The sequence below is a fragment of the Diorhabda carinulata genome, chromosome X, assembly GCF_026250575.1.
Source record: "Diorhabda carinulata isolate Delta chromosome X, icDioCari1.1, whole genome shotgun sequence".
Classification (NCBI taxonomy): Eukaryota; Metazoa; Arthropoda; class Insecta; order Coleoptera; family Chrysomelidae; genus Diorhabda; species Diorhabda carinulata.
Genome location: NC_079472.1, coordinates 27,014,340 through 27,039,431, shown reverse-complemented (window position 1 = coordinate 27,039,431; position 25,092 = coordinate 27,014,340). Strand labels below are relative to the sequence as shown.

Here is a 25,092-nt window from a genome sequence, read left to right as displayed (position 1 = left end):
TCATTGTTGGTTGGTAATATGTAAGTTACACGGCGGAAGCTGAAGACATGTGCGTATTCATCATGTGAGCCAATTTTGATGCAGTGCTATCTTGATGACGGAATGGGAAATTGATGGACAAACATTGGAAATAAGTATTCTTTTGGTGATATTCTGGGTAGAAAAATGAGATTTTTAGGAAAGACGATGTTACCTATTGCTCTAATGTTTTCAAATAGTACAGTCCTGGAGATAGAAGGCATAATGATGATCTGATCTCGTGAGGGAACAGAAGGCGGCGGAAGTAGCTGCAGCATATTATGAAGGTGGAGAGTGAATATTTGGATTTTTAGGGTTAGGTTAATTTTTGGAGGTGGAAGAGGCAGTGGTTATTAAGGTTTGTGGTAGTCAGAGGAGGTTAGACATATTGCTGTGATCTTGGTTAGCAAAATCACAGTCAATTGTTGGAAAAAAGCTCGAAAAAAAACAAACAGTTTGTGTTTCAGTTATTGGCCTATTGATTTGCGGATAAATAAATAATTTCCAAGTATACATACCAAATTTTGTTGTGAAACCACTCCTTCAACAATTTATGGTATCACATTTTAATGGTGGCAAAAAACGAAGAATTTATGATTAGTAGGAATTTACTTAACGATTTGAACCTAATAAGGTATACATAATGAATGAGTGAAGAATTGGGAATAAAAATTATCAGATAATTCGAAGATAATTTTAACTTTTAATCAAGCTATTGACTTGAAATTTTACATAATTTCTCGCGTTTGATGCTTATTTTCACTTTTCATTGCCTTTCACATAAAGTATGGTTTAAATATTTTTTACTCAAGTTTCTTATTGGAATAATACAGCAGGAATAGTAATCTCAATCAGCAATCGGATTTAGCTAATCATATTTCTGATAATCCTGTCTACACTAAAACAAGAAAATTAATTAGATATAATGAAATTATGAAATGATATGAAACAACAGATGATCGTTGATTTGCAATTTTTATTAACAGAAAAAGCAAAGCATTGAAGTTGACTTATAGACATCTTGAGAAATCAATTGTTAATACATTCGTACAATCAATGCAGCATGTTTATACAAGTATAAAATCATGACTCTCTAGAAAAATATTTTAATTTTAAAGCATTTCTTATCAGTATTTAATAATCAATAAAATGAAAATATGTGCTAATGATCCATTGCCAAACGGTCTAATTGGAATCATGGAATTGACTAGAAACATTCACATCGTAAATAATGAATTTCTTATCTATTCTGCCTGAAACGTAGATTATTGAAATTTATTATAATTTACGATAATTATTTCTAATTATTATTACAGGCAACGAAGGTATGTATGGATACCGACACATATCAAGTCATATCGTACGTATAAATAATTCAATTGAAAATGAATATTTCAACTAGAATTATAGTTTTGCTAAATTATTATACTCAAAAAATGCCAATCGTTATTGAACTGCTTGGCAGCCCTACAACCGTTAAGTAAATCCAACATTTACATTCAGTAAAGTTGTATACAGTCAGCTACCGCATTATGGAATAAAAAGATCATTTCAGAAAAGGAAGAATATTTACGAAAATTACAAAACAATTTGGTGGATATTACGAATCCTTATATTGTTTGATATACACGACGTACTTATGACAAGGTTGATGGTTCTAAAAATTGTGTCGTAAATACTCATTGCTTAAGGGGGGAACATAAAACTATTTTTCACGCAGGCAGAAAGATAGTTTTATACTAAATGCATTATTTGTAGCCGATTTCATTATCCTTTTCTAATTATCCTGAAGATCGCAGCATTATTTGAAAAGTGGTTCACGGATCAGCTTCTACCAAATTCATTGTTATGGATAATACCTTGCATTCGCTTTTGTTGAGCTTTTATGTTTGGCATTATCAGACTTTTGACACAATCTTATCCTTAGAACAAATAACTCTATCAGCTTTTATGATCAAAAAAGTGTTTCAAAGCTTACTATTAATGGCGCCTACGCTTCTCTTCTATTAATAGGCGAAGCTTGATGTGGCGCTTAGAAATTGTTTAAGCTCATGACCAGACTATATGTCCCTGATGCAACGGAGAGCATTGTGACTTATGAAGTTTGTCTAAGTTTTTGAAATGTGGACACTTATCTTGGACCCAAGCTTACTGTATTCGACCAAAATCATCGCGCGTTGGAATAATCAAGCTCAGTGTGTGGTCTTAGCATAGTAGTCAGTCATTATTAAATGAAAGTGGTCTTTTTTAAATCTTCGTTCGCCCATTGTAACGGAGGGACAGTTTTCTCGTCTGTTTGTGGAGGCTACGTGGATGGATTTAAACTAGTTAACTTGAGGATTTGTGGTGCGGTTTGAGGATCTCGGTATGAAGCTAGTAAAGCATTTCATCGGCATATGTTACACTAATTGTATTATCTGATGTGGGTAAATCGGCTGTATATAGATAAAGTATAGTGTTGATTAAATGATTTCCTCTCTATTACCAAAGTGAGTTATGTATAAAAAAATGTGCTTCTAAATTGACCAAGTAATTTTTGAAAAGCTGCAATAATCTACATAGAATTCAAATATAAAAAATATATTAAAACATTATTGTCTATTATAATACAACTTAGATATCTTTATTACAATGTGACGCCGCTGAAGACGGCTGAATCCTTTTTTATTTTCTACTTTCACCGTATTTTAGGCTCCTTTAAGTACGTTAAGTACAACTACTTAACGTGATCTCGAAACAATTGGAAATAGCGATAAAATTCATCGTACTACTTAATTTGGAAGTGTGAAAACACAAATTGATGTGTGAATAAGTTTAATCACAATAAGTATATGTAATGTTAATCATATCCAAGACAATTTTCAAACCAACTTGTGATTTAAGAAAAATGAAATAAATATTATTTCTTTCCAGTAGTATATCGAAGTAAAACTTTTTATATTGTTATGAATTTTAAATACATTTTTGTTTGTCTTTATTCAATTGTTTAACGTCAGTGACTGATTACAGTGGATTGATAGTTACTTGTTTATCACATATTATAATTTCAAATTATGAAAACACCTCTACACAACTTTATTTTAAATAAATAAGTATATTATGTCGAATGACGTATACTATTGAAAGTATAAGTTTGTAGTAACCTAGATACAATGAACAATTTTAATAATATTAGAAATACTTTTCTGACGGAACCAGTCATATCCACATATCCACACATTGATTATTAGTTTGGCTGATAGAACTATCAGTTTTTCAGTATATTTGAACTTCTATTAAAAAAGTAAAAAATGCATTGAAAAAAATTTCCGATAAAATCACCATGTGAAAGAAGAATAAATAAATATTATAACCAAACAAACAAAACAAATTCTAAATATCAAAAAGTGAAATAGTCCAAGCTACCAAGAAAAAAATGAGGTATCACCTCCGATTTCCATGAGCTTGCATCGATTTGCATGAAAATTCGGAATTAAGCTTGACTCACCCTTATATTCAAAATCTACCTTATGCCGATATGTTTTTATTACTCTTAGGGTTGGAAACTACCCCTTATTACAAAAAATCAAAATTATAAGTATAAGCATTTAATGAGTAGAAAAATACTTTTAAAGTTTGAATAAAAGTTGTTTAATGCTATAATATATTATTTATAATTTTTCAACTCTGCTTGATGTATTTTATCCTTGATAAAGCACCCCCGGTTAGTATTAAATTGAGAAAATATTATTTAATTACCTTATGGTAGCTTATTCAATATCATTTGACTCTTTTTGTTTATTTTTATTTAAAATATTTTGCATCCCAAATGTTCAACACTTATAAATCATCCCTTATCCCGAACAAAAATTCAAAAAAAATATTTATTGACGTATTCATATTTTTATGATTTATTTATTTTAAATGGACATCTTTTTACCTGTTTGTACTTGATTATTTTGTATTTATAATTTTCAACTACAATAAATCATGACAAAGAATGTGAAAATGATTTACTACTTTCACTTATACTCTAAAATCTGAAAAACTTAAGAAAAAGTGCCTCAAATTTTTTGGCCATATCTGGGTTAAATTTCAAGCAAATTAGTCGCCCAAAACGAGGATTTATAGGAAATTTTATAACCCATAAACGTTTTAAATTTCTTTAGCCTTATCTTTTTCGAAGGACAACGTTTAAAGGATTCAAAAATGATATTAGCCATATGTTAGGGTACGATTTATAAGGTGATACCTCAGCAGAAGTTACAAAAAATTTAAAAAAAGCAAAATATTTGTTAAGACCAACTTTTTGATCCTATAGTTTATCAGAAATTTGGAAAAAACGAGACGTTTTTAAAAATTTCGAAAATTATTTCTCGAGAATATGCATTCTAAATCGTTTAATCTTCCAGAAATCATTATTAATAAGTGAATAAAGTAAATCATCACTGAATTATATTTTTATTGCAATTTGGGTACTATTGCTAACAGTAAAATTGAGTTTCTTTTCTACACAAAAATATAAATCGATTTTATTTCGGCCATAAGTTTCTTCGTTTTTATGTTCTACTAGCTCTCGTTGTAAAGCTTTTTAAAAGTACTTGAAAAAAATTATATGCCTCGAAAAATTGACCGTTTTTCCGTTACTCGACGTAGAGTTATAACAAATACTCGTTTGATAGAAATATTTAACACTCAATTAATGACAATGGTTTGTATAATGCCTAATGAAAAATAAAAAAAACCTAATCTCTTTATTTCTTTATAAGCTTCATTTTGTTCCCCACACTTTTTCTGATAAAGACAAAAGTATTCGAGTTATTGATGAAAAATCGATTGAAAACGTGGTTTTTTTCAAGAAAAATATAAGTTTTCAATCGCGCATAACTAGAAAACTATTCATTAAAGAAATTCTAATAACATTTTTTGTTCAAAATATATATCAATTTCCGCGTTTATTTTCAACCCCTAGTTGGGGTAGAACTCACCCCTAGGACAAAAGAACACATCGGTGTATGGTAGTCCCACTCGCTGGACTAAAAAACTTTTCCTTGATGTATGTTCAAGAATTTTATTAACAGCTATTTTTCTAATGATTTTGAAACTGGAAAAGTCATAAAGGACATAGATAATGCATCAAAAAAACATTATAGTAGTCTAAAATTCAAAATAACAAAAAATGAAGCAAGAAATATTATATATGAGGCTGCTTGTACTAATTGCGATGCTGCTAATATGGGAATGACAATGCAATAATTGGAAGATAGATGAAAAAGTCACCAATACGATAAACGACTATGCCAATAACAAAAATAACAACATGATTTATCAATTTCTGAAAATAAGGTAACTTCAATTTAACAAATAAGACAAAGAAAATTCACCACAAAGATCTTTGGTGTCACATACAAAAAATAAATTTGAAATGAAACAATGTTCAAATTAATACTTTGTATTGCCTGCCTTCTTCTACTCTTTTATTGCTCTTTTTCTGTTTTGGTGATGCTCTTTTCTATTCTTTAATAAATTAAGTTACGCTTTTATATTTCTCAATTTTCAACCTTCCCAACGATATTGTACTAATTTGTTTTCTTTATTCTATTATTTTCTTTTCGACTTTATTAATTTTATAAATGATTTTTTCAGAATGGCCGGTCAAAACCTTTTTTAAACAAAGACCTCCAAACCCAAATTCCGTAAGCAACCATCCCCTAACATTTAAAACACAACCTAATAACAGCAATATTTGTTATGAATTGTATTATTTATCAATAATACACCAAATCATAATTATAATTCATAGCACAAATCTAAAACTTACCAAAATATCTTTTAGTTTAAAATTGTTGATAATAAAATTTTTCGCATTTATTCTATTCATTTCAATACTCAATTCTTTACTACTTCAGCTTATTCCATACTCTTGTATCCCTTATTATTTTTTTTTATTTATAAGTTATCAAAATATTTTCTTTTCTTTGTTTTTAGCTCTTTTTTTCCTTTATTTCCATTTATTTATTTATAAATTTATCTGAATTTCCAATAAACACTACCTGCGTTTGTTCACAAGAGCTCTTTCTGAGCTACCTTTATTATTTATATTAGAAAGCACAATATCTATCGAAAAACACAGACAAAAACTATTTTGGAACTCATAATTTCAGTTAAGTCGAATGACTTAATTATAATTGAGTCAAATAAGTTTTTTGTCCCTCCTGTTTTTGTTGAAGCATTTAAAGAATGTTTTTTTTTGTGTTTTACGTCTATGCTTAAATTATTCCGTTGACTCGTAAAAAGAAAATTTATACAAATGAGCTTTTGATTATATTTATCATCAGTTACAATTTTACCTTTCAAGTAGAAGTATTTAACTTTATATATACCCGCAATGAAAGAACGCGAATAGTTTGTGCTTTCCAAATAATTGAATATTTTTACAAAGGGAAGAACATATACACCTTAATTTTTGATTATGGATTCAACTAAAAAACACGATAATCCCTCACCGGAGGTTTCTGCAAATTTTTTATCTAAAATTTTTTTTTGGTAAGTTAAAACATGTTATTTTCATAATTATTTCGCCATGAATAAATTCATTTATTCAGTAAAGTCTAATGAACACCTCTTAGGGTTATTTTTATATTTATTAATTTCATTTAAAACATTTTGAGATTCTTCAATAACGGATTATTTTGTAGATCCATAATTTGTAATATTTCAATTGTCATGAAAAAACTACTACCATAACAAATAGTTGTATTTGGATAATAGACTCATTATATGTAACGATGTTGAATTTTGAAGTAATTTCAGTAACTTGGAAAATAGTTAATGTCTCGCTGTAAATAACTGTTTTATATTATATATACCGGTGTGTTAAACTCAGATTGCTTTAATCACATTGGTAAACACTGTTTTTGTCAGACGAACTTTGTGATGGTGAAAAAAATGATTATTTTGTTTCAGTCACATCCAGCTTTTTTTGTGACATATGTTGAAAAGTATATAAACATCTGAAAAAATCCTACAAAATATTTTTTATTTTGTAATAGTAGAGATAACAAAAACAAAGGCATTAATAATAATAACACTTAAATGTATTTGTATGTATTTGAATACAAATTACAACAAACTTTCAAAACTCGTTTAATTTGAATATTCTTTAAAAATTACAAGTTTTAACGAAACTGGTGCAGTAAAATATTTATCCAAATCCAAACCTACAATATCTGAAATCAAATCTTTCAATGTTTGTGTCATGTTAGAAGTAGATCCACATTTGTGAAGTAGAAAAATCACAAATTTTAGAAAGCCTATAGTAAAGGTGATTACATTAAATGCTCAAAATTTTGTCCATTTACTTCAATACATCAAGTCATGCGATTTTTAAAATATATTTTGCAATATCTCCGACTGCTTCTTATCTGGTAATTCTATCTTTTAATTCCTGAATATTGACAACTTTTGTTTTCTAAACAATGTTTTTTAAGTGATATCACCACAGGAAATAGTCTAAAGGATTCATGTTGGGCCTTACAATCCATCTTCTGGGAAACTTAGGTATTGCCTCACCACACACGCAGAGTGAGGTGATGCACCATCTTGTAGCCAAATATTATCGTTTGAGATATTGTTATTCTACGATCATTTCTGATAATGAAGTTTTTTTCAAATGTAATTGAAAATACTTATTTGGATTTGGAAATATCCGAGCCAACTCAGGTATAATACTATTTTCCAATAAATTTAAATACACCGGACCATTTGAGTTACCCTCAATAAAAAAGAAACCATTTATTTTGTCGCCAATTATTCCAGCCCATACATTCAGTTATTCACGCTTCAACGAGGATTGTTACGTGACCAGTATCTACAATTTTGCCGATTTACGTTTCCTTTAATACAAAAAGTGGCCTCATGGCAAAACATAACATTAGTTAATAAATTTGGATCATTTTTTTTCATCATTATCATTAGGACTGCAAACTCTTCATAACATCTGACAATTCTTGAACCAACGTTACTTTGTATAGGTGGAAGTTCCCAAATTTGCTTCTTAGCTCTTGGGGTTGGAAGCAAAAGCTTGGAGCCCTCTTTAAGACCAAAAATCATTTGCAACAGATTCTAACCCTTTACAAAGTCCAAATCCACAGGCATCTCCACACGGCAGGTAGCATTCGAATTACTCGTTTAAATGTAAAAAGGCTTACCTTGTTGTGCTTTTTCTCACATAAAAAATGCAAAGTGCGGGGTTTTATCAAAAGTTCATGTTCATATAAAATGTCAACTTCAACTGACACAATCAATAGTAGGCTTCCTTTCTATAGATCCAAACTGTTCACTTTTTTCTCTCCAAAAGATAGATAGATACTTCGAAAAATAATTTGTTGTAGCCTTTTTAATATGTAATTATTTCAACTTGAAATAAACATTAACGAAACGGTATTTCAAATCCTTATAATTCATTTTGCTTCAATTTATTATTTTAGTTGGATAATTCCCCTATTCAAATATGGAAATAAGCATAATTTACGACCAGAAGATATCTACAATCCTCTACCTTCTGATAAGTGTGATTCAATGGTTAGTCAATTGGAAAGGTAAGTTGTCAGTAAAAACCAAATTACTCATGGATATTTTAGAGAGAAAATTGTTTTCTTCTATCATATATTATTGTGTAAGATAAAAAACCTCATTGATTCATCAACACGTAACAGAAGCCAATGGTTTCTTCATATTTTTTTTTGGTATATAGTATACGGTTTGAAAAAACTAAAATCGTGAAGCTATATATGATTTATTCAGTGACTGATCACTTAATGTTAATAAATACGATCGGTATTCTGGGTTATATAGAAATAATATAGAAAAAATTATATAATAAACGTTTAGATGGTTTTTTTTTCTTCAAGGTATACCTTTTGACTCATATATCACATGCATGTATAGGGTGGCGCAAAAAAACCAGTATATCCAGTAAAAAAATGTTAGTTTTTGATGTTTTAAGAGCCACCATTGTTGAATTTTTTAAGTAGTCAGCTTCAAAGTGATATGTGAAAAAGCCAAGTACTTCCCGACTCGAAAAACTCTAAAGTCATTCACTTATGAATTAAAAGATGAGTGACTTTTCAAAATTCAAATTTTGGAATAAAACTTTCAGGAATTTATTTTTTTTGGTCCATAAAATTATACCGTAGTGAAAAAAGAAATTCGATTCATGATGATTTTTGAAATTTAAAACAATTTTTTTCGAGCTGTGTTTTCAGTTTTGTTAGTGATATGAGCTTTTTATATTAACATGTTATTTCGGAGTTAATTATTCTCAAGTCTGTACATGATTTTTTTTTGACATAATCAAATTTTATAACTATTATTTTAGGCATTGGAATAAAGAGCTGGAATTGTACAAAAATGGGAAACGACCTAAACCAAGTTTGAAAATTGCGCTATTCAAAACTTTTTCTCTGTCATATTCCATACATGGAATCAATATGTTCATACAAGCAGTTATTTTGAAGTAAGATATCTTAATACCTTCGGATGATATGTTGTTTAATAGTTGAAGTTTTCGTACCTACAAATTATTTAGAAATTTTCTTATGCAAATTTAAAATGACATTGGATTTGCTTATTCAATTATATTATGTCCTAGGGTTTTTATCCTAATCCTCTATCTATATCGTGATGTAATCAAACGAATGCAAATTGCGTGCCAACCTTATTTTATTGTGTCACTTGGTTTAGCATTAAATCTTACAAGTTTTTCTGTCTCGGCTGCTTCAGGATGGCATCCGCGATTACGAGAAATGTTATAAAACATATTAAATAAACCCATCGTTACAACTTTAAGAGTAATTTACCATCTACGTAATGGACAAAATAAATAGCTGCACAATAAATAGGACACATGCAGTTTAGCATTCTTTTTCTCATAATTGGGAGCATTCAACAGTAAATTGGAATGTAGTTCTATATTCGACTAGGGGAATATCACGTTGCCTTTTAACTAGAAAAACCCTTTTACATTTGACTTATTTTTGAAACCTATTTGAATATTAGTGATTCTCGATACAAATATAACTTATGTACATATTGGTTTTGAAATAGATTGATATAGATTAAATCTGAACCAAAAAGCTGTGCAAATTGATATCTAGTTTTTAATTCGGTAGCTTTTTCATTAGACACCTTCTTTTTGTAATCCCTTGAAGCAGATAGTGTATACATTTCCACCTTGTGGATAAATAGTGGTTATAGCTTAGAAATCGAAAATTAATTTCATGGCAAGAATTTATTTCACATTTCAATGGATTTTCACAGTCAGTGATTTTTTTTTTATTTTCTTTTGTCCATACTTGGGTTATGGGATATCAGGCACTGTTGCGCACATATGCCTTTTGATGAGCTATCAAAGGTCACTATGTGTTTAGCTTCGCATGTGTGAATGGTGGACACTAATGACGAAAAGTTCCTCCCTCCTCCATACACCAGCAATATTTCGAATAATCCGTGAGATGGAGATAATAGTGTTGAGATGGCGTTTTAAACCACCGAGTCCGTTTAAACAGCCTTGGCAAAGTTGGGTTGGACAACTCCATTCATAGATATTAGAAAAAGGCATGAAGCCATAATGTTATGAAAAAGTGGGACGGAAAGAGAAAATCAGAAACACAGACTAGGACCCCAGGTTTCAAACAATGGAAGGGATGAGGCAAGAAGAGTAACTGTTATGCTTCATTACCGTATGACAAACATCGAAACAGCTCCTGATAGCTCTTATCTTCTCTGTAAGGAACCCTCTTCTGTGAGGTCGAGGCAGACCATCGACACAATCTACGGTACTTGGACTCACTATTATTAACACCGGAGGTGATATGTAGATGTAACTCACTTTGTGAAGTCGTTGCTCTCTTGGATTGGTAGACAGTTAAGGAATAAGGTAATGAATAAATCAATAGGTAAAAATGTTAGCTAAGACTCATTATCTTATCCGAATTCTACCAATTTTAGATTTTTTGCAAAACATTTATCAGTTGTCATAAGGCAATTGCTTTGGATCATTATATCATATCACTAGTTGACTCGTTTTGAATCAAGATGGGTTTTTTCTATAACAAAATTTCCTTAGACCACACCTGTCTAAGATATTATTCTTAAAAGATGGTGACTACCATTGAGTTTTTATTTTTTTTTCTAAAATTTCAGAGCTAGAAACTTGTTTTATACAAAAATTTTTTTATTGTTTAAGTATTTTTTACCTAAAGCCACTAGCTGCAGAGAAAGAAATAAACACCATAATTCATAATTTTTTCACTGAATTGAGTGGAAAACAGTGAAATGTAAAACGATAACCACTTCTAGCTAAAATACATGAACGTAACCTACATGTCATGCATTGCGAGTGCACGGAAATTAAAATTTTAAGCTCTATTAAAACTTTAGAAAAAGAAAAACTCAATTTTAGTCACCACCTTTTAAAGGTAATATCTCGGAAAGATGTGGTCTGAGGCGGCAAATTTTGTCGTATCAATTAAGAAACCTCCTTGTATATATTCTTCCATAGACGATATAATGATCCAAAACAATTGCTTAATGGAAACTTCTGAATATGGTGCAAAAGTTTCAAAACTTTCCAACTCAAGATCTCTCTTCATAAAAACCACAACTAAAAATTTATCTGCAGTAATTGGAGCTGAATGGAAAGAAATATTCTTGTGATCTTAATCCATCCTACATATATAATAATAATAAATTAAGTGTAGATTATATGAATTCCATATTTACATTTTTCAGGACCTTCCAGCCCATAGTTTTAGCAGCTTTCATAAGATATTTTGATAAGACTAGAGATAATGCCATTTTTGGTGCAGGATCAGGATGGATTTTAGGATCACTAACCGTAATTATAGCGTTTCTGTATGCATTAGGTCTCCATCATTCGATGTTAGGTGGACAAAGAACTGGAATGCGAATAAGAGCTGCATGTTCCTCTCTAGTTTACAGAAAAGTGAGTATATATAATATAATTTTAAAGTGATGAAGCTGCGATGCGGAGTCAAAAAGAGGTGACATTATCTGTTAAATGATATTTTTTCCAGTTACTGCGGCTAAGTCAAGTATCTTTGAGTAAAACACCAGGAGGAAAATTGGTTAATCTCTTATCGAATGATTTACAGAGATTTGATTTGTGTCTGATGTACCTTCACTATATGTGGATAATGCCCATCCAAGCAGCTATTGGTTTTTATCTCATGTATGATAGTGTTGGTATTGCTGCTCTAGCTGGTACAGGTGCGATGATACTCGAAGGAATTCCAATGCAAGGTTTTCAAAATATTTATTATATTATAACATTATTAGAATATGTGAAATTTTTCAACAACAGAATAGTATATAGTACATTTCTATGAACTATTCGTTACAAAAAATATGGGTTTATCAATTTTAAGATTATGTCAGTTTATTTTTATATTTTACATCCATTTTGGCTAGTTTTATTGTATTCATTTTCATTAATAGTAATTTTGTAAAATTCTGAATAAGTATACTCTATGTATGTATACTTACTATTATCTATCTATTATCAATTATATTTTTCAGGTTATTTTTCAAAATTACAAGGTAGACTCCGATCCAAAATAGCTGAAAAAACCGATTTCAGAGTAAAATTGATGAGCGAATTGGTATCTGGGATTAAAGTTATCAAAATGTATGCATGGGAGAAGTATTTTGCCAAAGTTGTTGAATCATCCAGATTGTAAGATTCATTTTCTATTCTCAATACTTTCTCTGAGCCACAATGAATGAATGAATTTATACCAAACCAGAGGAATAGCTTTCTTTCTTGAACAGCATTATTAATTTTTAACTTGTAGAACTCTTTCCTTCCAATATTTAATTATTTAACTCAACTCACCAGTGTTTACATACAATATAGAATAAGTTTTGTGTGATCAGTCAATGGCACTGTGTCCAAAAGCCGTTTTGAGGTGGCCAATTAGAAATAAAATTACAAATCTGTTAAATCTTTATATAAACATATAAATTTCCCACAAAATTCTTTTTTTTTTTAATTCAAGCTAAACCGCTTCCACCCAAGGTGATTAGCGGGGTGTATAACAATATACAACAATATACAATATTAGATTTTGTTTAATAGATTAATGTCCTTTAGGTATCCCAACAATTTATCAACTGGGTAGTTTACACCTAAGAGTATATTTAAGTCTGTGGGTAGTCTATATTTTAGCCGGTACGTGTCGAACTTAGTGCAATTGATCAGGACATGTTTCACTGTTAAGTGTTCTTGACATGAATCACATATAGGAGCATTGTCATTATTGAAAAGATAAGAGTGCGTAAATTTGCAATGCCCTATTCTAAGTCTAGTAATAATCATTTGTGCTCTGTGTGTTATTTTAGGATACTTCCACAGTGTCACTGTTGATTTAAATTCGCGAAGTTTGTCTTGCGATCGCTGCCAGTCTTGTTGCCAGTGGTTGTGAACTTTTTCCCGAATAAGTGTTCTCACGTCACTCACCACGCACTTTGTTATGAGTTCAGCATTAACGTTTACGATTGCGTTACGCACACATAGGTCCGCTTCTTCGTTGCCTCTGATGCCAATGTGAGCAGGAATCCAAATGAAATCGACAGATTTCTTGTCGTTCTGGATATTGTGAAGCAGTGATTTGATTGATTGTAATATTGGATGCTTGGGACACAAAATTCTTGATTAGAAGTTAAATTTAAAAAAATGGGATCGATTTAAGCACATCCAACTTGAAGAGTAATGTTAACGTTATTTCATTGCAAAACTCTTGACTGAATTAAATGTTTTGAACATTTTGCGGTTTACAAAATCGAATATTTCATCTCTAAATTTGACACAGCTCAAGTGTACAGCGTACAGTATTCGTAGTGGTAATTTAGTACCTCCTAGTATTCATCTGATATTAATGATCAATTTTTTACTATTGTAGTTGTTTTAGTTGGATAATTCTCAAATAGTACGAATCAATTATCAACGGTTGAAATTATATCGAGCTAATTTCTGTGACATTACTTTATGTATGGAATAAAGATATGGATGTGATGCGATTTTATAAGATTTTTCGTGAACTATGATCGGGTTAAACCGATCATGATCTGAATGTTCGGCAATTAATCCGGATCACATTCATCGTTGTTCAGAAACTGATCGAGTTAATCGGTCGTAATCATATGGTATAATCTTCTCTATCCTGGTAGACCAGTGAGTAAATACGATCAGCTAAAGGGTTGTTTTATTTGTCTATGGTTTTTTGAAATTTAAAAGTTAATTATTCCCCTTAAATGGCTGAATGCTGTTAATTCTTGTGAGCAGCATCATTGATAGGTTACTGACGTTTGCAGTTTTCATACTTTTCGGTATTTCAACATAAAAATAGCTTATTGGTATTAAACTTTTCTGCAAAATATAGAAATCCGTGTGATGTGGGAAATCGTTGATAACTGCTCAATAACAATTATTAAATAACTAAAATCTTTTATACAGCTAAATAATAAATAATATCATGGAATAATCAACGCGCAATAAATTAATTAAAATCGAAAGTTCTTGTAGATTAAGTTTTAAATTTGAAATTATCACCGAAAATTGAAAGCGACTTTTCGAAACTGTGATCTAAATCTTGTTATGGATTAGAATCCGCAACCAGCTGATAGGAGATCTACCTGAACCCGGGCTATAGTTTCCGAAAAGTCCTTATGTCTATCGTAATTTACCTATATTTTATAACGTATGTCCTACATGGCGTCTACTTGCATATTATCAATTTAACAGTTTTTATAAGAATTGACTTGACTCCAAAAAACACTGTAATATTATTTTATCACATGTTTGCTATATTATTTATCAAGTATGAATAGAATTTGGTTTTGGACCAACATACATTTATAATTTTTAATAATTCGTAGTTTTAATCATTCATATTTCCCAATTTCCTAACTAGTTCGTCTAAATAATTGAGATATTCGAGATGTTGTTTTTGGAAGATGACCCTGCCAAACTCAATATTAACTTTTCCTCAATTTATTTCATGAAAAATTGAGTCTTACAAGTTTATTTTTATTAACAAACGACTTATTCATAGTCCCTTCAAACAAATTGCTCATTTGAGTGTTATTTTCACAAAATGTCGTGTATGAATTTGAACGATGAATGGAATTTCCAGCTTCCATTATGAATATATTGAAATATTTAGTTTTTCTAAAAATTGAGTTCTTTGTTACTTTAATGAAAAATTGCTTTCCAAAATGCTGTGTGCATAATACTTGGATTCTTTGACTCAGTTTCATGAAATAACTTGAATAGTTGTGGCCAAAAATGGTTTTTCCAAATTGAATATGGATCAAAAATGGCTTCTCGAAGTTTAATTTCATCAAAAAACTATACGACTTTATTTTCTGAAAAGTTGAGTTTTCAATTCAATTTTTGTCATAAAAATAGATCTCCGTAGGGAAGTTTGATCATGGTTTGTATACAAAACATTGCTTCTCTGAGATAATTTCGCCAAAAAACTGTTTGTGTACCTACAGTTTCTTGTAGGTAACCAATTTTTAATTTATGCAGGGCTTGGTTCTCTTTTTTCATTTTATTAATGCTGAGGTTTTGTATTTCAGACATAATAATATGAAAAAATGACTATACTGGATTTAATATATTCGAAAATTGATTTTCTTGGCTTAGGCTGGATATAAAGTGGATATTTCAAATTTAATAAGCATCATCAATCGCATATTGAAGTTTAATATACGAGTACTATCTTCTGTGAGTTAAATTTGGTGAAATTTTTGCTTCTATAAATTTAGGGTCAAGAAATTACTTTTTTACGTTAAATGCTAACAAACAATGATCTTTCCGAGCTCAGTTTATCAAAAATAAGTTTTCTAGAATCAAATGTGAACAAAATGCTTCTGTGAATTAAATTTTGTCAGAATATTTCAATTTTTGTTTGCTCAAAGAACTGTTGTTTCAAATGAAATTTGACCAAAAATTTAATTTCCACATACTACATAACTACTCAATTTGGCCAAAAATGGCATCTCTAAATCCTCTATACTTATTGCCATAGAAAAATGTTAACGTATTATCTAAAAATTAAATTTAGTTTATATGCTTCAGAATTAAATTAAATGCTGACAAAAAACTATTTTTCGAGGTTAATTTTATTTTAACTGACGTGTTTGAATTAAATAAGCTTGATTTCAATGTTTATTAAAAATAACCATACATTTACTGTATCTTACCCACTGATAATTAGTCTAGATTTTTTGTTGTTGTTTCATAATATTTTTTTTCCTCAAATAACTCTATGTTTTCCGCTCAACAAAACGGGAAATAATTTTCTTATTTGGTAATTTCACTTTAATCCAACATTTCATTACCATCACATTTTGATTTTAATGATTACTGATACCAATCTGCGTCATGTTTTGAATAAGACGTGAACTAATTAAATAAAATCTTTGTTAAACTCATCGATTTATTAAGAGATTTTCCTTTTACATTGTTTGTTTTTAAGAATTAATGACTCGTTTATATCTAAAAACTGAGGAAAATTAGTAGTAAGCTTGGTTTTAATGCTTTTAGAGAAGAACTCACGAAAATCATTCAAACTAATAAAATTAAAGGTGTTAGTACTGCTCTTATGGTGATTACCGAAAGATTCTCTCTTTACCTTTCAATTATGACGTGCGTAATAAGCGGGTCCCAAATCACTTCAGACGCTGTTTTCAGTATAGCGCAAATGTTTAATACCTTACAGCATTATATGTGTTATATGTTTCCGAATGCGCTCTGCGGGTATGCGGAGGCATCAATTTCTGTTGAGAGAATCGAACAAATTTTATTATTAAGCGAACAAGAGGACATTTTATTGAGTTTGGAAGAAAATGAAGGAGCAATCACTTGCGAAAATGCTTCGGCCAGCTGGGATTCAGGAAATACGCTGAGTTTGATCAATTTAGAGATTCGACCTGGATTACTGTATGCAGTGGTAAGTTGAATGAGTTGTAAAAAAATTGAGGGTGATTAAAATTGAACTATTTCTCTATATTGTGGTCGTCAATTAAGTATACAATGTGTTTGAAGTTTCTTACGTTTTTTTCATTTTTAATATTTCATTTTGTCGATATTATTAGAATAAAATTCGATATTTATTGCAGCTTTGAACGTTTTTGAGGTTTTTCCACGTATTTCAGTCTCTAGCACAATCTTTCAGCAATAAGATGGAATGAAGGTTGAAATCTTTATGAATTTACTTGGTTTCAACTCTTTTACATGAAAGTATTTAATCACTCTCTTGAATTTTGCTTGTTCTATAGGCATGGTTCAATACTTTATGGCTTGTCGGTTTTTAACGTGATTCCTACAAAATCAAAGTGGATTATCGCGTACAAGCAATTCAACGATTGGCAGAAAGCGCACTTTTCGTCGTCTTCATCACTCTGAGCTTTCTACTCTATGCTAAAGAGTACCATGAATATTCAGTATAACGTAAATAACAAGTTGAAACAAGAAATGAAAATTGTGGAAGTAATTGATAAATTCATCTATACTGGTGTTAACAATATTACAAGTATCAGAGGAATTAGTACTAATATACTATTAAAGCTAGAGAAAATTCACTTGTAAGTTTCAATAGCATCATAATTTGTTGACATAAAAAATATATATTTTTTCTGATAGAATAGTATTTAATCTTGATTAATGTCATAACTTGAATAATATACATTTATTACACATCTTCTATCTTATTTTGTAATTGTTGATTATTGTTAAAACACGATATATTACCTCTTATGGTCTCACTCCTGAAATTCATTCATTCTTACATTTGGTGAAGAGAAAAAATATTAAATTGTACTTATCATATAAATGAAAATAAGCTGGACAATTTCTCGAATGAACAGATATAATAGAAGATTTAAAACTCACTATGTTACTTAGTTATATCATCCATTATCTTCCACACATTCCATTTTCCATTAAAAATTGAGATTCGTTATCTTCTACTTCCAAATATCTGATATTGAAATAATAGGAGAATAATATCTAGAAACTATTCTACTTCTTAAGACATTCTGTTGAGATAAATAGTTAGTTTATCACTATTCATCAATTTCTTTCCGATTTTAGTTGTTCGCTCTGTTTGTATTAGAGTTTGTTAAATATCTATTGCTTTCTTTATCTTTTTATCGATGTCTTTTTCTCATACTTTTCAAATTTCACTGGCAGAGGATTCCATTTCAAATTTATTACATAAAAAATTCTTCTTCTTATTCTTCTTTATCGTACGTTAGGACTTAGTCCTGTGTTTGCATTAATGGTTGCCTATCTGCAGCTGGGATGATGAAGACCAGCTTTCCTGGTGGTCGGGATGTATTCGGTTTTTCTTCCATTGCAATCTTTGCCAACCTGTCATCTGACATACTGTCTACACTCCACGTTGCTTCTCCATTCCCTACGCCGATTTGTCGCCCATCCCACTGCATCCTGGATGTCACTTATCTCCCTTATTTCATCATTTTTTTTTGTTGGTCAAATAATGTGTATCCTGCTATTGATCTCAGCGTTCGCATTTCGGTAGTTCTCAAAAGCCGCTTCTGTTCTCTTCTCTGGTCTATATCGTCTATGTCATTATTGGTCTCACACAGGACTCTGCTCCTGGTAGTCATATATTTATTCCGCCAAATTTAATATCTCTGATATTAATGACGCCGTTGTTGTTTGAATTTTTTCTTCAGATTTTTATTACTTGTTATGCTCGCTCTTAAATATTTGACTAAAATCACTGCGAGTTTACATCATCTCGGTTCTCTGGATCTTGTAGAAGATTTGGTTTTCTCAGGGATAATGCATGTTAAAAGCACTCGCTATTTGTTAAAACCTACACAGTAGCCTTTGTTTTCTTCGATTTGCGAGATGATCAATGTGTAATCAGCATAACATACTATTTTTATTTCTTTGTTTTCCATCCGGTATCCTCTTCCAGCTTACTTTACCTTGTTTATAATCTCATCCATTATGATGTTAAGCAAGATCAGGCTGAGGTTCTCTCCTTGTCTGATACTGGCCGGTACAGGTATTCTGATATATGTGTAATTATCGGTGTTCGATTACTTCGATTATGTTGGGATGAATTTCCCTTTTTTCAGTAGAGTTGTTACATCCCTCAATCGTACCTTATCAAATGCTTGGGTGAGATTGATAAAGCATATATAGGCTGACCTATTGAACTCTTTAGTCTTTTTTGGATCACAAAAATAGCATCTATAGCAGACCTGTTCTTTCTGAATCCCTGCTGTTCCTCAGAGATACTAGAAGATATCAATTCTTCCGCTAAAAATTTAGTGAAAAGTTTTTGTACTGCACTCGTCAACTCGTCAACTGATACCTTCATAATTTGGTGGATCGTTGCTTTAACATTTTTTAAAAATTAAAAATAGTTATTGAACGGAAATTGTCCAATCCATTGGTTGAAGTTTATATTCACAAACTTTTAGCGAGGAGGTTAAAAGATTAGCTGAGACTTCAAGGATCAAAGGATTTACCCTTGCGTTTATGGTTATTACAGAACGATTTGCTCTGTATCTTACATGCATAACGTATTCATTATTAGGTAATAGAATTACCCCTGACGCAATATTTTCTTGCGCCCAACTTTTTAATTCCCTTCAATTTTATATGTGTATCATGTTTCCATACGCCCTTTCTTCGTATGCCGAAGCAAAGGTTTCAATGAAAAGGTTGGAAAAATTTTTGATGCTGGAGGAAAACTTGGCATTGTTATCTTCCATTACTGAGGCAAAAGGGAATTTGAAGATTCAAGAAGTATCAGCCAAGTGGGATGGTCCTGTAACTATTGACACTCTTTGTGATATAACTTTGGAGTTGTCACCTGGGACTTTATGTTGCGTGGTGAGTAGAAAGATGCTGCTTCAACAAAATATATCATATTAATCATGAAGCACATTTATTTCAAACAGATTTCATGTATCAAAATATAGACTTCATGCTTTGCAGCTATAAGATAAGCTACTTTATCTTCTATTCATCTGTTTCGACAAATAGAAGGATAAAATGCACAAAATAAGAGATAATATTTAAGAGAATCTAGTCACATTAGATAAATTTGAGAAAATGGAGAGGAAATGAATAATTAGCAAATTGTGATTTTTACTTTAAAATCGCTTGGAAAATCGTAAACGTGATGCACATATATTTCACATTGCAATAATTAATAATAAAATTTCTTTCTCGCTTAATTTATTCGATTCTTCAGACGTAAACCAGGAATTCCACCTATTTTCAGAATCATTGAAGTTTGTATAAAACAAACTACAATAATAGTGTTAAATTATTATACGAAAGAGAATATTCCTGGAAATAATCAACATTTCATCCATATCGTCCAATTGATATTCATAGTATCATCTAAACTAATTACATTCGTTTGCAAAAAAGAGTCGTGGTTACAGTTAGAAGCTAGGAGTTGTTATTGAAGTAATTTTCTATGCAATATCCAAAACCAACTTCAGAATTACTCTACGAGGATGGTCCCAGAAGTACTTGACCTGACCTAGAAATGGCGGTAGTTGAGTTGAGGAAATATTAGAAAGTACACAATCTATACAGCATATGCTTCTAGTTTGAAGACGCAATGTTGTTTAGTATTTATTTGGCAGCTATCGATAGTAAACGCTTCTTGTGAATTTGTCACATCAAAAAAAATTGGTAATTGGACATGAGATAGCTGTGCGCAAGATGGGTGCGGTACCGGTGTGTGAAAACGCGGTGTTTGCTTACAATGAAACAAAAACAGCTTCGTGAAGATGTTTCCATCGAGTGATTGGCAGTATTTCATAGAAATAAAGTCGAATTTTTGCGCCGTTCATAACCATGGATGGAACGTGGGTCTATTACTGCACACCCGAAACAAAAAAACAATCAAAACAATTGACTGAAAAGAGAGAACAGGCACTAAAAAAGGTAAAGGCCGTTCTATCTGCAGGCAGGCGCATGGTTTTTTGGGAGGCGGTGGAATAATTTTCATTGACTATCAACGGCGAGTACTATGAGAACTTATTGCAGCGTTTGAACGAAGAAATCAAGCAAAAACGGCCGCATTTGGATGCACCAGTACACACATCCGTAATTGCAACGGTCAAAATTAATAAATAAATACTTTAATTGCTACCTCATGCACTATTCACTAGATTTAGCCCCATCGGATTATTTTGTTCTCAAACTTGAAAAAATGGAAAATGGCTCAGTGGTTGAAGATTTTCCAACAATGAAGTGGTGATGTTGGCAGTTAATGGCTATTTTGAGAATCTTGGAGATTCTTTTTATAAAAATAAATTATAAATTTCCGTGATTTCTCTGGTGGGCCAGGTACTTCTGAGATCATCCTCGTAAATAATCAGAATTGCTCTAAATGATCAACATTTATGATATTTGACACGATGTATTCAATATAAAGGCTCACTTTTGAGATTTTAAATACCTTTTGAAGTACTTTCTGTCCAGTTGTATTATTTTTCACTACTTTTACTATTGAACTGCTATAATCAACAAAAATCTGGTACGCCATGTCCTATCGATGTTTATTACATAGTTTTAGATATTTTATTTGTAATATTTTGCAGCTCTGATTGCTCATAAAGTTGAGGAACAGCATTTGTCATATGAATGTTATCAAACTGTAACTCGGTACAATTTTTACAACTTAAGTAATTTTTTAAATCTTGTCACTTGAGTATAGAATCGAAGTTTTTTGAAAAAATATTCAATAGAGAAATCTACCGTGAATTAAAACAATAATGACACATATTATAACACTAATTATAGTATCTTGGATAGAAGACCACGACTATTTTTTCCGAGTGACATTTATTGTTAATTTTAGTAATCATTCATCGATATGTTTTTCATGTTAATGTTTACTACGTTCATTTAGTGATAACTAATAATACGACATAACTGAAAATCATTAATTTTAGGTAGGAAGCGTTGGAAGTGGAAAAAGTTCCTTACTTCATATGCTACTAGGCGAACTTCCTATAAAAAGTGGCAAAGTAAAAATATCCGGAACAATATCTTACGCTTCACAAGAGCCTTGGTTGTTCGTTTCAACTGTTAGAGATAATATATTGTTTGGCAAGCCTTACATTAAGGAGAAGTGAGTTATACAATACGTAATTGATACGTAAATATTATGATTAATTATCGACAAAATTGATCAAATTCTAGATTATTCAAAATATGTCTCTTAAGCCGGGCTTAGATCTCACACAAATTTTTGTGTTGCGTATTATCCGGCAAAATTTTTTTGCGACGCACATGTTAAATGTAGACGTAGTGACGCGTACATTGTCTACACAAAATTTTATTGTTACACATGACTCACGTTAACCGGCAGTCAATGAATATCAAATGACTTGGGGCACATAGTGATGTATATGTGGACGTACTAACTGCCGTCACGCTAATTCGGGAGGGAAATTTCCTGTTTTTTTGGTTTTTCTTTCTCTTTGTTGTACTTCTTTCAGCATTTTCAGTACTACCTAATGACTGAATTAAAATTAAGGAAAAAATATATTATGAATCACCTCATTTTTGCGCTGCATCGTTATTACAACACATGAAATTTATGTCAGATGTGGACCCACCTTTGTACTTAAGCTAGAAGTACAAAAATACATTCATTAATATTCTTACAATATATCGCACCTCCGCTCAAATAGTGTCATACCACAAAAAATTACCAAATCTCTTTTATTGTATTATTCGTGCTAGAAAACTTGAAAATCTTACCTCAAATTATGTCAAGTAAATAGTTGTCATTGCAGTAACTTTGTTGGTTTTTGAGTGATCACCCGAAAATTGAGAAATAAAGCTAGTAGAATTAATTTCAACCGCTTATTACTCGATAGTTTGTTTTTTTGACTTATGATACTATTTGAGTGAAGGTTCGATATGTTGTACGTTGTTCTGAAATTCATCAAATGAGTTATGTTATCAAATGAGTAATATGAATACTAAACTTCAGACAAATTTCAGACAAATTGTAGTAGTTAGTTATGACGTTATAAAAACTACAGTTTTAATTACTCATTCTGTTTATTAATATAGAAAGAAATCATTGAAGTTGCACGGGCTTCTTTAATTTGAATCCTTATTTCTGAACTTCTCGACTCTTTCCAGTCTTACGCCTTCCACGAATCGTTATTCAATGGGCGCTTCAGTTTTGAAGACAATAATACAATTGGTCTTTTTAACCTTAGTGTCTGTCAATAGTATCGACTAACTTTTGTGATAATATCAACATATTTTGTCCATTTTGCATGTTTTCGATTAGAAGTGTCGTCTGCATAGCGCAAATTGTTCAGTGGAGTGCTGTCAAGTCTAATGAGGCCGACATCATTTTCGAGGGGTTTGCTTCCCTATGAGTAGATAATGAGAAGGAGTGGGTAAAGAATAAACTCCTGTCTGATTCCTCGCTTATTTTTCCTTGCATAAGTTAGTTGTGACTTAATGCGAACAGACGCAGATAGATTCAGCCACAATTTGGTTATTATCTGCTTTTATTAATACTTTTTGCGTCACTTTATTAAATACCTTATTATAATCGATACAACAGACGTAAAAATTTGAATTGACATCTAAACATCGCTGCATTGAGGCATTGTAGGCAAACAAGCCTCCCTTGTGCCGAAACCATTTCTGAGGACGAACTGTGTATTTATTATATCTTCTTGTAGCTTTTATATACATTACGATAGATGACTTTGAGAAAGAGCTCATTAGGCTAATAGTTTGGTGCTCTTCGAATTTTTTGGCACATATGTTTCTTTAGAATTGTGTGAATTATTATAATTCATATTATTTAATAATTTCTCGAAAGCAGTTAAATCAATCAATAGGAGTAGATCTAAAATTGTATTTACTTATTTCGACAATTTTATCTTTATAGATACGATGAGGTGGTGCGGGTATGTGCCCTGGAAACGGATTTCAACCAATTTCAATTTGGAGACAATACCTTGGTAGAGGAAAGAGGGGTGTCTCTTAGCGGAGGCCAAAGAGCCAGATTAAATTTAGCGAGAGCAGTTTACGCTAGTGCTGATATATATTTACTTGACGATCCGTTATCGGCGGTAGATACGAGGGTAGCAAAACATCTTTTTGAAAGATGTATTAAAGGTTATTTGGGAACTAAGACGACTATTCTAGTTACTCATCAGTTACAATTTTTAGAAGATGCTGACGTAATTGTTGTAATGGACCAAGTAAGTATTTCTAATCGTGGATGAAGTAAAGAGATAGGCAATTTTTTTCTCCTTTTAATTTTGTTCGTCTCTCTATTGTATGATACCGAAAATAACATTTATCACATAATTAACAAAGTAAAAAAATTGATTAATTTTAACTTGGATGTAGTATTAAGCTACCAACATCCAAGTTGATACTCCTAGTAGGTAAATATGAATCCTATTGCTTCTTTAGAAGATTCCCCTACACATTTTTCAACTCCTAACATGTGCAACCAATACATACTTCTCGGTAACTCCATCCATCATAGTTTTTCACAAACTTTTATCAGTTGTAAATTGCAATGTGCTAGTCTGGAAAGATTATGTAAAAACTGACGCTTATCATATAAATGTATTGGCTTCTTAGGAGTTATTTTATACTTTATCGGATGATGACCCTTTGACTCACGTTCCAAAAATGGGTGTAACTTCAGATAAGTCGTCAGCATATAATGATAAATATGCAATGTACATTGAGGCATACAATCAATTTGTCTTTGATGAGAATTATTCAAAATAATGCCGCACGCCTTAAAACCTTTGCACCTCGCATCATACTCACCTGTTGACCTGTTAGACAAGGTTTTATGAACTCCTAGGCGTTAATGTTTAAATTTATCGCTGTGTGAATAAAGACTTATCTTTCAATTCACATCTAGACATTTCTCTAATACTAGGTACAGGATAGGATAGGAAAAACATCTATCGATATAATATAAATAAATTTACTATTGG

The 25,092-nt window shown here is 31.1% G+C and overlaps 1 protein-coding gene and 1 long non-coding RNA gene across 4 annotated transcripts in view; one reads left to right on the top strand and one right to left on the bottom strand.

Moving 5' to 3' along the window:
- Positions 1 to 701: 701 nt before the first annotated feature.
- LOC130902409 (uncharacterized) lies at positions 702 to 5,958 on the bottom strand. Its single transcript, XR_009060390.1, has 2 exons — positions 5,819 to 5,958; positions 702 to 916 (listed from the first exon to the last, which is right to left on the bottom strand). It is a non-coding gene; the product is annotated as an uncharacterized LOC130902409 (long non-coding RNA).
- A 109-nt stretch (positions 5,959 to 6,067) lies between these two features.
- The window catches only part of LOC130902408 (ATP-binding cassette sub-family C member 4-like), a 33,345-nt gene continuing 14,320 nt past the window's right edge, over positions 6,068 to 25,092 (top strand). Inside the window, exons 1-9 of one of the 3 annotated variants that reach the window (XM_057814542.1) lie at positions 6,068 to 6,543; positions 8,487 to 8,597; positions 9,377 to 9,514; positions 11,791 to 12,004; positions 12,096 to 12,321; positions 12,598 to 12,754; positions 19,546 to 19,960; positions 22,045 to 22,223; positions 24,018 to 24,333. In XM_057814542.1, the coding sequence (XP_057670525.1) occupies positions 6,470 to 6,543; positions 8,487 to 8,597; positions 9,377 to 9,514; positions 11,791 to 12,004; positions 12,096 to 12,321; positions 12,598 to 12,754; positions 19,546 to 19,960; positions 22,045 to 22,223; positions 24,018 to 24,333 (1,830 nt within the window). In that variant the 5' untranslated portion in view covers positions 6,068 to 6,469. Of the gene's footprint in view, positions 6,544 to 8,486; positions 8,598 to 9,376; positions 9,515 to 11,790; positions 12,005 to 12,095; positions 12,322 to 12,597; positions 12,755 to 16,630; positions 17,037 to 19,545; positions 19,965 to 22,044; positions 22,224 to 24,017; positions 24,334 to 25,092 lie in introns of all 3 variants that reach the window. The other 2 variants (XM_057814543.1, XM_057814541.1) reach the window with 2 other exon arrangements.